Genomic DNA, 15170 nt, shown 5'->3' with positions numbered 1-15170 from the left:
TGGTGATAATAAAATACGCATTATATATCATTACTAATACCCCTACAATCCATGCAAATTACACCCTAAAATGATTGCGAAAAGTAAGACATATCAGACATGAAAGCCAAAAAAATATATGTAAAGTTCAACCAAAACTATAGATTACTACTGTGCTTACAACAAACGAAAGTTGGGTCGTAGATGCACACTATATCACACTATAAACCTGACAAAAATCATCACCAGTCTGCCATCCCCATGGGGATACCTACCATGTCCACAAAAATAAAAAACCACCTGAAATGCTAAGCTTCAATCGAAGTCCGTAAAGTTCAAAGTTCAGGACAAAAAAGGCAGACTGTACGTGATTTTCACAAAACGAAACACAACACAACAAAATCCCACAATGACATCCACAAGTTTAATCGACGTTTCTGCGACGGCACACCTTTGAGCCCTCCTGGTGTTGCTTAGTGGACGAGGTGGACCTGCCGCTCCCGCTGTCCCCCGAGCAGGCTGTCCTCTCCCTGTTGCCGTTTGTCCGGCGGGAGCAGCCTGCGGTGTGGCAGTTGATCGACTTGAAGATGGCCCCTCACCATATTGCGGGTGGCTAGAAGATGCTCCACTCCTTTGACTAGTCGGTGGTCGAGGGTCGTTTTGACAGGTTCTCCTGTTGTGCCCTGTCTGACCGCATCGGCTGCACGTGATCAAGGTTGACCGCATAAGTTCTCCGACCCCGTACTCACGATTTTGTACCTGTGTTTCCCAACAAACAAAATTATGGTAACTAAGTGGCAGTACTTGATTTTTGTCACATAACATAAGTAACTAGTTATCAAATTAAATGTATCAACTGTTTTTGCTTTCAATTTTCAAAATTGAAAAAAAGTGGAATCAGATGTGATAATATATCAACAATGTGACATCAGTTATAGGCTACAGGAGTATAATATTGCATATCTGATTTGGATTTCACTTATTTGCAAGAGGATAGAAAGCATGCACTTCATTTCTAATTAATTAAATAATTAATTTTATTTCTACAAAGATGTTCTTGTATTATGACTTCATCAAGATTGTGAAAATGATCTTTATGAAAATTGGTAAACAATAACATAGAATCTTCATTTTTCGAAGAAATTAAATTTCATGTTAAATTTTGGCAACATAGTGATCATACCTAATTTTGTTCTCTTCTAACCTTGTGTGGGTGGCCACGTTGTCTTTTTGAGTTAGGGGGATCCAACTTGAAACCAACTTCCGATGATCTAGGCCAATTGTCCATGCCGTTGATAGGATACAAGACATGCTCGTAGAGGGCGACCATGCGGATCCGTGAGTAATAGTCAAACACATAATCTGTGATGGAATCGCCGATCTTCAAGATGGAGGCTGCCGCATGCACACATGGGATACCTCTGAGTTGCCAAAGCCTACATGTGCATTTCTTTGTTTGCAAATTCACCACAAACTGACCATAAGGGCATGTGACTTGGTATTCGTGCTCACCGTTCCACAACGATCTCCATGAGGTCGACTCTGCGGCTGCTTTATTAATAATCTCCTTTATCACATGAGGTACCGGGAAGTCATATATAGTTCTTCACCCACTGACCTCTAATTTGTACGCTCCAGCTGCTGTGTTCGAATCTCATCCAAATTTGGTTATTATTGGCTTCTCACGAGTAAGAACAATCTTTGAGTTAAACGTCTCACACATGTTGTTAAGCTACACGACGCGTCACGCATTAAAATCAATGAAAGTGTGAAGTCTATATAAGAGAATACCTTGTCCTGTACTTGCAACTAGTAGGTTACCTGTGTATCACAAAGAGTGTGCTCAGAGAAGAAGGCCTTAATCCACTTCTCCCTCGGGGCGACTCTAGTCAGATACCGGTGTGCATTTGCGTCGAACACTTGCATTGCATCCATATTTTGGTCGAACTCCATGACCATTGTGCTAGATGAAATCCCCCACATCCTCTTCCTCAATACGTCTCCGGAGAAGCGCTTCTTGTAGTTGTTGTACATATGTTGTACGCAAAACCGGTGCTCACTTTGTGGATATTTTTCATCAATTACCATACCTAAACCCTGCAAAATTGATGGTTACTTAAGCCACCTAAAAATTAAATTGAAGTAAATACAAAATATATACGATATACAATAGAAAATGTTGTACCTTTTGTTGGTCCGACATGAAAACATATCTAGGAGCATTAGCCGATATATCCAGATCCTCATCTAGGAACTCCAGAAACCACTGCCACTGCTCGTAGCTTTCGGTCTCGGCAATTGCCCAAGCTATTGGCCACCATCCATTGTGGGGATCGATGCCGATTGCGGTGAAGAGCTGACCCTTGTACATCCCACGCAAGAAACATGCCTCGAGGAAGATTATTGGTCGACAAAAGCGTTTCCATCCAACCTTCAATGTCCCTAAACACACATAAATCCTGCGGAACCGAGGGCCAGAGCTTGACCTCGTTCTTTCAGCATCGTAGTGTATGTGCACAGTTGATTCAGGATGCGTCCTCAACAACTCCTCGTTGTAGTAAAAAAGCCTCTTGTACTGATCCCCGATCTTTCCAAAGATGCTTTCGAGTACCGCTCCTTTAGCCCGAGCTTCCTTCATTCTGCTGATAGTTGATCCGAATTGCTCATCTACACATTGTCGAATAGCTGTCAGTAGAGTGGAATGTGAGGGTTCGCTTTGATCTTTTCTGTGAATCGTTTCCCTAACCACTTCGACATGATCCATTGATTATCCTGTACCCTTGAGCAAGTGTGCGAATGCCTTCTGTTCATCGTCTGTACAACATAGTCTGTTGTGTTATGAATGAGATTCTTCCTGGAGTAAAGAACCAATTACAGCCACCTCCACGGTACACGGCCCTTAACCTTTTGTCGTTATTGACCTTGATGTGGATATCCCTCTTTGACAACACAGCATACTGTCGGAGTGTCTCCCTAATGTACACCCGGTCACCGAACACATCCCCAACACTCCAGTCCAGCAGGTCATCAGTGAGAGTGAACGTGCGACAAAGAATATTAGTCCTACGCCTACCTTCTTCAAGATCAGTTGCGTCCTGTATATCGGTATTCGCCAAATCATGAAGCATGTCGGCTTCATCAGCCAACTGCCACCCATCATCCTTTTTTTAGAATTTTTGCTAAGAATGTTCTCTTCCTCGGGGTTTTGTAGGCATTCGAACAAGATGCTATCAAGCTCCCTCTCGGGTTCACAGAAGTATCTACTTCAACACCATCTGTACTTTCCCGGACCAGCTCCTCGAAGTACGAAGAAAAGAGTTGCTCGTCCCGACAAATGTTGTTGACGGATATGACCTGGACAGCATCATCATCTTAATCGTCATCATTACCCTCATTATGTAGAGGACAATCTTCCCAGATTTGAGGTGTCTGGGCTTCTGTTGCTCCGGCCAAGTTCTCTTCACCTTGATTGGCGGCTGATACAACGATATTCTCCCCTGCTGCAGCCAGGTTTTCGTCCTCAACTTGGGGTCTACCCCCGCCCAAGTTATCATCTAGAGGAGCTGCATCGGCCAAGTTTTGCAAAGCTTGAACATCAACTCCGCCTACATTCTCCTCCATCTGTTGCCATGTTCCACATTCAACCCAATTTTCAAGGTACTGCTCCCAATTTTCTGCCAAGTTGTCAATGAACAATTTTTCATGTGGTTCACACAAATTATTCAAATCGGGTCTATACACTTCATCTTAGTTCCCAAGCCACTTCCCACTCCACTGCCTGGTGCATCGGATGATACTTCAACAGGCTATACCACAAAACGTAACAACACAACTAGTTACCAATTGTTAAACCTAAATGGAAGAAACATCAATTTTAGTATAATAATATTATAACAATCAGTACCTCATCACTAACGGCATCACTCTTACAGATGGAAGCCTGCTTGAGGCAGCCACATCATCCTCAACAACCTGTGGTTGTCGCTGTGCAGGTTCAAATGGAACCTCAGAAGTCGGCTCTACTTCACGTGCTGCCACACCATGCTAAAAAAATTCAAATAAAGTCAGTACACTCATCAACTGCTACTAACTGTTAAGTTCATACTATCAAATAAGATACACACCTCATAACCAACTGTTTCAGTCTGTGGGGGGTTGGCTGAACTTGCACAAATGATTCCTATAGGACTTGCTCCTCAACTTATACATATGTTTGTGGATGCCCAGGTTCAAATGGAACATCAGTAATTTTCTCTACTCTATGTGTATGCGCTGCCACACCATGCTACAAAAAAATTCAAATGAAGTTAGTACATCCTAAATTCAAAAAATATTCAAATGCAGTTGGCTGAACATCAACTACTGTTTCTTGTGGGGCTTGCTCCTCAACTTGCACAGATGAAGGTGTATCAACTATTGGTGCTTGTGTTGCTTCGGGATGTAAGGTTGGCTGATCATCTCTCACCTACAACATGAACAAGAAGATGCAGTTAAAATAAATTTCAGTTTAAGTTAAAAAGTAATAACACATGCAGTATTCAAAAAATTTCAAGTACCTGTTCCATAGTTGCACTAAATTCATCCATCAAATTTTTCAAAATTATTGTTTCCTCTACCTCTTTCTTTCTCCATTTTTCACGTGTTTTAGCCAAACTACTCACTAAATAGTCTTCGAACTCTACATCCTGCTCATACCACTCAAGCAAAGGTATTCCGAGATTGACCTACGCCTTCTTCAGCGGCTTCTGTTTGGACACAACCAGATGGGGCTCGTCTATTTCCTCTATCACTACACCCTTCGACTTAGGACTGAAATAATCCTTCATATATGCCTCTTGGTCCATATGATGTTTGGCTCTCGCTTCGACTGCGGTGATCTCCAAAACATAAACATGCACGATTCTCTCTAGTTTGTTAGCCAACTCTTTGAATCTCTTCAAGTGTTCCTCGTCAATAAGTGGTTCGAGAGGATGACCAACTTCAGTGTCATGACATGCATGATTGTGGGCAGGATGACAGTAGTAGAACTCACAAGCGTATTCTCTACGGTAACCTAATCTAAGCACAATGGATGACAAGTCCAGCAGTTCGAATTGTCGGACTGTACAATTATCCACATAATTCAACCGACCCCCTACATATTCTTCGCCAACAAATATACCCCCATGGTGAACGGCCAAACTGAACCTATCAAGGCTTCAAGCTGTGTGACATGAATGTAAAAAACTATCAACAAACCAAGCAATACCCTGAATCAATAGAAAAATAAAAATATGTCGCTTTGGCGATGCCACTACAGTCTACACTAGTAACTACCTTATTTTGAGCCTCATTTTCTTCAACAACATTCCTTCATCAATAAATTGTGTATAAAAAGTAAAATAAACTTGAATAATGTAAAATGTGTATGTGTTACTCTAACCACATGAATACAATACTGATTTCTTGATATATAGGGTAATAATATGATCACCAAATGCAGATTGCATAAATTATGAAATGCTCAAGATTCTATGAAAAATAAGAAAAAATGACAACTTCTTGCATTCATAAATCCATGGTGAAAAAAATAAATTAGCAGTGCCCAAGAAATGCGGAGGAAACAAACATTGGAGTACTAGTACTAAAAAGCAACAAAAACCACAATACAAAAAACCTAAAAAGAATAACACAAAAATCAGTCATATGTATATAGATATAGAAAAATGGTTGTTCACCTACAACAGCTATAGACTAAACTTTTTCTTTTTTTGCCCTCTCATTATCTCCTTTAACCTTGTTGCCAACACCAATGCTGAAGGGGAAACAAATATTTACTATGACTGTGGAATTTAAGATTACTGTAAAACCGAGCAATGAAACAAAAAAAACTCACCGTATTCAGCTTTCGGATTGAATATATTCTGTCCACGACCACGGATGTTCCACGTCTCCTCATCTACGTCTATTATGTGTGGAGCTTCATTGGCAGAGGAGTCTTCAAGATGGTAATCGAGAGAGGTGGATCATATTGGCTAAAAGGTTGTAAGTATGAGTAGGGAAGATGTTTTTTATATTGATTGAATTGATTACAATGTATTACAGCCTCTCAATTTATAGGAAAGACTTTTCCCTAACTATGGTAAAATACCATTAATGTGATCAATCTATTCTAGGCTATTATGTGATCGAATCAATCAATTATTCCATGATCTTCTATCTTGGTGGAAATATCCTCCTTGATATGCTTTGACACTCCCCCTCAAGTTGAGAAACGGTATTCCCGATACTCAACTTGCCCAAAATCTCCTTGAAGGCCTTTGGATGGACTGCTTTGGTCAAGATGCCTGCCAGTTGTTCTTCAGATCGTACAAACGGGAACTCAATGGTGCCGACCTCGAGATTTTCTTTAATGAAGTACCGATCGACTTCCACATGTTTAGTTCTATCTTGTTGCACTAGATCCTCTGAGATGCTGATTGCTGTCTTATTGTCGCAGAAGAGTTGGCTCTTCCGTGTAGGTGGGTAGCCAATTTCTGTTAATAACCTCCTTAACCACATGATCTCCACAAGTCCACTCTTAATTCCTTTGAACTCTGCCTCGGCACTTGACAAGGCTACCACTTTCTGTTTCTTGCTCCTCCACGTAACAAGATTGCCTCCAACAAAGGTGAAGTAGCCTCCTATGGACTTCCTATCGACGGGGTTGCTTGCCCAATCAGCGTCAGTGTATCCGTCAATCTCAAGGTCTTCTCTTTTGGCCATGAACACTCCATAGCCCACCGTCCCTTTCAGGTATCGAATGATTCTTAAGCCTGCTTCCATGTGGTCAGCCTATGGTCGGTGCATGAACTGACTGACTACCCCAACTGCATAAGTGATGTCTGGTCGGGTGTGCGATAAGTAGATGAGCTTTCCTACCAGTCGTTGATACCGTTCTCGATCTGCAAGGTTGGCTCCTTCTTCTATCTTCAAGCCATGATTTGTGATCATAGGGGTGTTTCTGCTGGCTTGCACTCCAATAAACCTGTTTCTGCCAGCAAGTCTAGGACATACTTTTTCTGTCTCAGAAATATCACGTGTCTTGATCTCAATACTTTGAATCCAAGGAAATACTTCAACGTTCCGAGATCTTTCATCGCAAATTCCTTGAATAGGTTCTCTCCCAGGCTTTGAATTTCTTCACTGTCTTCTCCCGTGATGATCATATCTTCCATATAGATGATTAGACATGTTATCTTGTCTCCTCGTCTCTTCGTGAAGAGTGTGTGATCGGATTGACTTTGTGTAAATCCTTGCTTAACCATGGCCTGGAAAAACCTTCCAAACCAGACTCTTGGTGATTCTTTTAGTCCGTATAATGTTTTCCTCAGACAACACACTTGGCCTGCTCCGAATTCTGCCGAAAAACCAGGGGAAACTTCCATATAGACTTCTTTATTTTCTTTCAATTCTCCATGAAGAAAGGCATTGGTGACGTCAAACTGATGTAGTGGCCAATCTTTGCAAGCTGGTACAGACAGTACTGCTCGAACAGTGTTCAACTTTGCAACAGGGGAGAAGGTCTCTTCATAATCTACTCCATACACTTGAGTGTATCCTTTCGCCATAAGTCTCGCCTTATATCTCTTGATTGAACCATCTGCTCTTCTTTTAATGGTGAAAATCCATCGACATCCAACTGGTTTCTTCCCATTAGGTAGTGTGCACTTCTCCCATGTTTCATTTGTGACGAGGTCATCTATCTCTGTAACACCCGTACCTTAAGTTTGAAATTTATTTTATGTAACGGAATAATTGATAAAATTATTTCGAAATGCTATGCTTCTCGATAAATGTGATATGGGAAAAAATTACGGTTTATGTGTGTGTGCGAAAAGGAATGTGTTTATGTCTTCTTAATTGTGAACGATGGGAGGCACGTTTAAGGCTTCGTTGAAAGGTCGATGATGAAATTGCTATTCTTTAGCAGGACGAATGAATTAAGTGGAAAGGAATGTTTTATGGATAACGACGTGCATAAGGCGAGGATCGGTTGAATGAATATTATGTTTGGAACAACACCAAATATAAACTTTAGTACGATTTCTCGTACTTTAATCTTTGGTTACGAAGAACGAGATGACAAAATTTAATAAAGGCCCGTGAATTTTTATTTAACGGAGGAAAATACGAAAAATAAAAAAAAATGTATGGATTTATTTTGGTCTTTCCAAAATAAATTTGAAGTCCAATTAATTATAAGATAATTTGATTTCTAATCACTCTTTAAATCCATCAAGTAGTAGTTTTTACTTGGGCTTGTAATTTATTTTTGGTATTAGCCCAATTGAAGTTTAATTTATGGAAGCCCAAGTATGAATTTAAACTAACTAAGCCCAAAATTTTCCTTCTTTCCCCCCCCACGTTCGGCGGTTTCCTTCTTCCCCCATGACAGGCGGTTTCCTCCTCTTCAAGGGGGAGACTCCTCAAATGTTCCACCTCTCCACTTTCCCCATCAATACCTACACCACAAAGCCACCCCCACTTACTCTTGTAACCATTTGCTCTTCACAAAAAAAAGAGAGAGGGAGACTTGCGAGAGATAGCCGAGAGGAAGGAGGGAGAAGAAGGAGTTGGTTCCACCATTTTTTGTTCAACCACCATCAAATTCAAGCTCTTAAGGTATACTATCTTTTCCACCCTCAAAGCATGAGTTAATATAGCCTTACATGATGCATATAGCCTTGTATTCTTCATAACCAATTAAGTAGAAACCGACGTAGAACCAACCGAACGATCGCCGTACGTAGCTGAAGCTTAGAAAGAACTTAGCTTTATGTTAATAACGCGTGTTTCGAGATGTTTCGGGGTTGAATCGGGGCTGTTCGGGGTTAGTTCGGAGGGGTTGCCGTGTCGGTTCGGGGTCGGAGCGACGAGGGATAGGTACTTCCGAGCAGACCGGGCGGCTGGGGCGCCGTGTCGACGGCCATCAGTGGCAGCCGGAGCAGCAGCGGGGTGGCGGAGCCGCCACCGACCCTGCGACTGTAGATCGTCGACGGGGCGGCTTCAGCGGGCGACGCGCAGCGTTCCAGCAGGCGGCGACGGGGCGACTCCAGCTGTGGCGACGGGGCGACTCCAGCGGCGACGGCGTCGAGTCGGAGGGAGGGCGACGGCGGCTCGCTGTTCGTCGGCAGAGAGAGCGACGGGGAGAGAGAAAGAGGGAAGAGAGAGAGAGTGTGTTGGAGAAGAAGATAAAAGATTGGGCCATGCTTTTGGGCCTCTTTGTTTTTGGTTTTGGACCTTTTAATAATTTAGAAGTCTAATTAAATTGTGGGCTCTTCTTTTATTTGATGGGCACCCTAATTAATTCTTGGAGGAATATAGTGGCTAAGAAAGTTAATCTCGGCCCGGTAATTAAAATTTGATCGGGGGAAATTATTTAATTAATTCCCGGAAGTTATGAAGAATGAATTATTTACCTAAGTTTGAAATAATACTTTTCAATGGTAAATAATTATGAAAATTTAAAGTATACGCTTAAATAATTTTTAGAAATTATTTTCGACGTTATGGAAAAATACGAGGAGCTAATGAGGGAAAGAACGAGCGTAAGCGGCCGACCGGCGTCGCACGCGACGCCTTGGGCGGCCGCCGAATAATCGAAATGCACGAAAATCGAGAAAGAGAATTAAAAGATTTTTAATTAGAGTGCATGCATTCTAATTATCGTCGTTACAGAAGTTTGATATGAATTTTATGTGTTTTCCGAAAAGGTGGTTCGCACGCACGGTAAAAGTCGGAACGAGGAATTTTACGGAAATCATAAGCTTTTGAGGTGGGCTTTATTCTTTAACGTTTATTTTAAATCAATATGTTTACGGTGTTATAAGGATGTTTCTATAAGTATGTCATGCCGTGTTTATGTTTTGAAACTGCCTATCTGATTGTCTACTAGAATAAACTCTACTAGACTTTGATGGTTAACGAATTCGGGTCTAACTAGGGTCTACGCCCTACTTAGACTAGTGCACTGATGGGGATCGTGAGCCGTCCCCTAGGTCGGCCGGTCCAGTGATCGAGATTGTGGCCACAGTCTCGTTTCACATGATGGTTCAGATATGGTAAATGATGGAGGATGATGTTAGTCCGCGCGGACACTTTTTAAGGAAATAAACTTTAGTGTTTCTCGGCCTTTGGAAGTAAAACCCGGGACTCACTCGATGATGGCTTGACATATCTTAACGATGAATGTTTTCGGGCATGAGTTCACTGGGTGCATCAAGTACTCAGCCCCTGCATATGTTTTCTCTATGTGCAGGTTGAGCGAGGTCGGGAGGCGGAGGATGTTGAGTGATGATTCAAGAACTGGTCCGGTTACTATTATGTCTTCATACATAGTAGTAGCTAAACTCTCAAATTGCTTCCGCTATTCGATGTCTTAAGAAACTCTGTTATTTTCTTTATTATCGAACTCTGTTATCTTTCATTTTGTAAACTTCGGGATTGAAACGTTGGTTAACTTTAAATGGAATTTCGTCTTTGACTGTAAAACGATAATGCTTTGAATTGGTTGATTGTTTCCCCCTTTCATCCCCGCCTCTTATTTCCCCCACTAGTCACGATTTCTCGTGCTTCCTATCCTTAGGAAGTGCGGTCGTGACAGAGTGGTATCAGAGTCGTGGTTTTCCTTCCGCTCTGGACCGAGAGTCGTTTATTCAATCTAGTCTAGACTCGTTTCACTAGACTAAAAGAGTATCCGTTTAAAGCTCAACACTCCGTCTCGCCGCGCTCAACATGAAAGAATGCAAAAGTTTGAAACGAAGCATATCAGAAGTAAAAGAATGAATGGGGCGCGGAAAGGCGCGAATTCCAAGGAATGATGAGATGACGAGTCGGGGAAAACCTTGTGAAGCGCGATTAGCGTTAGATTGAAGGATAGACGAAATTGTAAAAGTACCACGTTTATAAAATACGAAACATCTACCCTTAGATGATAACTTAACAAGAAAAGAACTGTTATGACTTTTCCTTATGGAAATCGACAGGTATATGCACGGTAACACGGATGACGTTCTCTGTACGTTTTATCTTTTCTTCTTCGCTTATTCTTTTTCTACGATTGGTTGCTAAGGGAACTTGCTTTTATGTAGATGGCGATCACGATCCACGCACCGCTAAGGGGAAGGTACGTCAAGAATGGTTTGCGGGCGGTGGAAATGTATCGCGGGTTCGAGAGGGACAAGAGGGCCCCTTTGATATCTTATGTCGCCGACTACTTGACCTTATGGCGGGATGCTCATGGCTGTGGAGTGAGGCACTATGAGGGAATCAAGAGATTGATTGATGGACTACCGGCACCTTGGAATAGGTGGGCCGACGAGGCTTCACGGTCATACATCTGGCATAAGCTTCCCGACTACAGCATGCAAGGGGACATGCATGGTTTTGTGAAGGTTCTCCTGGAAGCACTGGTCGATGCTCGTGATGGACCGCCACCCTATGCTCCTCCTAGGAAGGAGGCGTCCTCATCGAGCCGCAGTCCCTACAGCGGGGGTCGGGACGAGAGTGAGACGCCCCAACCAAACTGCCCTAAGAGGAGAAGGCTCGGAATGCGCACCTCCGCACCTCCCATGACGGAAGTTCTTGTGGTCGATAAGCATATCGACATCGCTACTTATGTTCGGGAGAACGACGAGGAAGAGGAGGAAGATCCTCTTGAAAATGAGGAAGAACCCCTGGAAGACGAGGAGGATCCCATGGAGGATGAGGAAGACCCCGAAGAAGAGCCCCTTGAAAGGGAGGTTGAAGTTGAAAGCGAGGAAGGGACGAATTACGAGAGAGCTCCCGAGGAGTAGTGCTCCTGTTGCTGTTTTGTTAGTTTCGAATGTTTTGCTTTGACGAACTATGTAGTAGTTTCTTTTGCCTTTGTTTTTCCTTCCCTGTTTCAAAGACCTTGTGGAAACACGTACTTGTTGGTTTTAAGATAATTAAGTTTCCGTTGTTTTATCGTTGTGTTCGTTTTACCTCGTTGTGTATGGAAAGTTGTGTTATCACTTTGGAAAGGTTGTGTGGAGTGGTGATGGTAAAGTTGGATTTTATACTAATGCATGTGTTGAACAGAATGCCTCCCCGACGTGCCGCAGTTCACCACGAGAATGGGGCAAGCAACGAGACCCAAAGCAGTGTGGGTCCTGAAGGACAACCACCACCACCACCTCCACCTCCACCACCGTCACAGCCGGAACGGAACATCGAGAAAGAGTTCCGAAAGGAACGTCCTCCCGTGTTCGATGGAATGGGAGATCCAACCAAGGCCGAGACCTGGATTCGGGCCATAGAACGCATCTTTAAGTTCTTGAGGTGCACTGACCAGGAGCGCCTATCGTGCGTGACTTATCAGCTCACCGGGTCCGCAGAATTCTGGTGGGAGATTAAACAGCGGACAATGACGCAGGAACAGTTAGACACCCTGACGTGGGAAGACTTTAAGGAGGAACTGTATGACAAATACATTCCAAGGAGCTACCGTAAGGCAAAGGAGGCCGAGTTCTACAATTTAAAGCAGGGGCGGATGACTGTGACAGAATATGACCGTGCCTTATGTGACATGTCTCGATATGCACCCGAGCAAGTAAACACCGACGAGAAGATGGCGGAGAAGTTTTGTGCCGGTCTGAGGCACGAAATCAGAATGGCGTTGGCATGCCGTGGTAGACTCTCGTATGCCGAGTCATTATCTCGTGCATTGGACGTGGAGGAAGCGATGCCATGGGAAAGGACGGTTACGCCCACTACTCTAACACCGCCGACCTCACAGCAGAATTTCCGGGATAAGAGGAAATGGGACGGGAACCGCGCATCCTTCGACAACAAGAGGTTCCAGAGTACCCCAAACTCTTCCCAGGGAAAAGTAAAACAAGCTGCTCCATTCCAAAGTGGAGATTTCCGTCAGAGAGCACCTCCTTGCGCCAAATGTCAGAAGAACCACATGGGAGAGTGCAGAGTCGGGACCAATGTGTGCTACAAGTGTGGTGGAGTCGGACACTTCGCCAAAGAGTGCCCGAGCAACAACAATACTGGAGGTGGGGGAACGCCGAACGGACCTCGAGGGAATCCTACACCACCTCCGCAGCAGCAGCAGCGTCGCCAGCCATACCCGACTCAAGCTAGGGCCTATGCCTTGGGACGCAATCAAGCAAAAGCCCCACAGGGAGAGCCAAAACGAGATAATCTGGCAGGTATGGGAACATTATTTGACATGCCTGTTACTGTTCTGTTTGATACGGGTGCGTCGCACTCTTTTATATCGCACTCCTGCGTGAATGCTTTAAGACTGCCTGTTGATGAACTTGAACATAAGATGAATGTTAACTCACCGGTAGGAGGCCTTGTAGAAATTTCACAATCATGCTCGAACATAGAACTCATGGTGGGAGAACTTAGTTTAGTGGCGCACAACTTGCACGTTATGCCGATGGATAATGTGGACATTATTCTGGGGATGGACTGGCTAGCTGAAAACTATGCCACTATCCGATGCCAAGAGAGGTAAATCTCGTTACAAACCCCGGGGAAGGAGCCCTCTACCTTCCATGGAATTTCAATGAATCAACGAACTTGTGTGATATCGGCACTTCAAGCAACCACGATGATTAGAAAGGGGCGTCCGGCCTATCTTGTGTATCTACAAGGACATGACAAGAAAGAGAGGAAAGTTGAAGATGTGGCAGTGGTACGTGAGTTTCCCGATGTATTTCCCGATGCGTTGCCAGGCCCTCCGCCTGACCGACAGTTGGAGTTTACTATCGATCTGGAACCAGGAGCCGCACCAGTATCGAAAGCACCATATAAGATGGCACCGAAGGACTTGGAAGAACTCAAAATCCAGCTACAAGAACTACTGGACTTGGGTTTTATCCGACCAAGTGTATCGCCGTGGGGAGCACCTGTGCTGTTTGTGAAGAAGAAAGACGGGACACTGAGAATGTGCATAGACTATCGGGAGTTGAACAAGTTGACTCTCAGGAACAAGTATCCTCTGCCGAGAATAGACGACCTGTTCGATCAACTCAGGGGAGCAGGAGTATTTTCGAAGATGGATTTAAGGTCAGAATATCATCAGTTGAGGGTACGAAGGGAGGACATACCCAAGACGGCTTTCCGAACGAGGTATGGGCATTATGAGTTTGTAGTTATGCCGTTCGGACTGACAAATGTACCTGCGGTATTTATGGACTTAATGAATCGAGTATACCATCCATACTTGGACAAGTTCGTCCTGGTATTCATAGATGATGTGCTAGTTTACTCGAGGGATGAAAAGGAACATGAGGGGCATCTAAAGATCACGCTGGAAACACTCAGAACAGAGAAGTTATACGCCAAGTTCAGTAAGTGTGAATTCTGGCTAAATGAAGTGAATTTTCTGGGGCATGTTGTGACAGCCGAAGGGATTCGAGTTGACCCCGCAAAGGTGGAGGCCGTACAATAGTGGAAGGCACCAAAGACCCCAAACGAGATTCGGAGTTTCCTTGGACTGGCAGGACACTACCGAAGATTTATTGAAGGATTTTCTAAAATCGCAAGACCAATGACTCAACAATTGAAGAAGGGGACCAAGGTCAATTGGACACCGGAGTGCGAGGCTAGCTTCCGGTTGTTGAAAGAGAAATTGACCACCGCACCTATTCTAGCCGTGCCGGAACCGGGGGTAGACTATGTGGTTTACATTGATGCATCGAAGGTTGGACTGGGGTGTGTTTTGATGCAGAATGGTAAGGTGATTGCCTATGCTTCGCGGCAGTTGAGACCACACGAGTTGAATTACCCTACTCATGACCTAGAACTAGCGGCTGTTGTACACGCATTGAAGATTTGGAGGCACCATCTCTATGGAGTTCGGTGTGAGATTTTTACCGACCATAAGAGTCTGAAGTACTTCTTTGAGCAGAAAGATTTGAACATGAGGCAACGCAGATGGCTCGAGCTAGTCAAGGATTATGATTGTGGCATTAACTATCATCCGGGTAAAGCAAACGTAGTGGCGGATGCTTTGAGCCGGAAAGCTCAACCGCAGTTGGCTACTTTTCTCACTCAGGAAGCGGAGTTGATTCGCGATTTTAGCAAGATGTAATTAGAGGTAGTAAGAGCTCCGGAGACCGTGAAGGGAAAGATTGCCACCTTGGTAATTGCATCCGATCTGCGGACAAGGATAATAGAAGGGCAACGGA

General features: G+C 43.8%; 1 protein-coding gene across 7 annotated transcripts; it reads right to left on the bottom strand.

Moving 5' to 3' along the window:
* Positions 1-268: 268 nt before the first annotated feature.
* LOC121787055 lies at positions 269-6025 on the bottom strand. 7 transcript variants are annotated; one of them, XM_042185666.1, is made up of 9 exons: positions 5855-6025; positions 5697-5773; positions 4536-5182; positions 4104-4444; positions 3884-4023; positions 2165-3785; positions 1801-2076; positions 1163-1711; positions 269-738 (listed from the first exon to the last, which is right to left on the bottom strand). In XM_042185666.1, exons 6-8 carry the CDS (start codon positions 2741-2743, stop codon positions 1634-1636), a joined length of 933 nt encoding a protein of 310 aa, XP_042041600.1. In that variant the 5' UTR covers positions 2744-3785; positions 3884-4023; positions 4104-4444; positions 4536-5182; positions 5697-5773; positions 5855-6025; the 3' UTR covers positions 269-738; positions 1163-1633. The 7 variants fall into 7 exon arrangements, with proteins under 7 accessions (XP_042041600.1, XP_042041603.1, XP_042041599.1 ...); XM_042185669.1 differs by lacking the exon at positions 5697-5773 and having other exon boundaries at positions 1163-1415; positions 1492-1711; XM_042185665.1 differs by lacking the exon at positions 5697-5773 and having other exon boundaries at positions 4104-4264; positions 4340-4444.
* Between the last annotated feature and the right edge of the window lie 9145 nt (positions 6026-15170).

This window comes from Salvia splendens, chromosome 22 (assembly GCF_004379255.2).
Source record: "Salvia splendens isolate huo1 chromosome 22, SspV2, whole genome shotgun sequence".
Taxonomy (NCBI): Eukaryota; Viridiplantae; Streptophyta; class Magnoliopsida; order Lamiales; family Lamiaceae; genus Salvia; species Salvia splendens.
The sequence above is the reverse complement of the archived record's forward strand: the minus strand, read 5'-3'. Positions and strand labels throughout refer to the sequence as shown.

Coding starts and splice junctions, on each gene's coding strand:
- LOC121787055 (XM_042185666.1), bottom strand. CDS start 2,743: ATGGATCATGTCGAAGTGGTTAGGGAAACGATTCACAGAAAAGATCAA. Junction 2,077..2,164: donor TCATGTCGGACCAACAAAAG/GTACAACATTTT, acceptor TCAATTTTGCAG/GGTTTAGGTATGGTAATTGA. Junction 1,712..1,800: donor ACACTCTTTGTGATACACAG/GTAACCTACTAG, acceptor CGCGTCGTGTAG/CTTAACAACATGTGTGAGAC.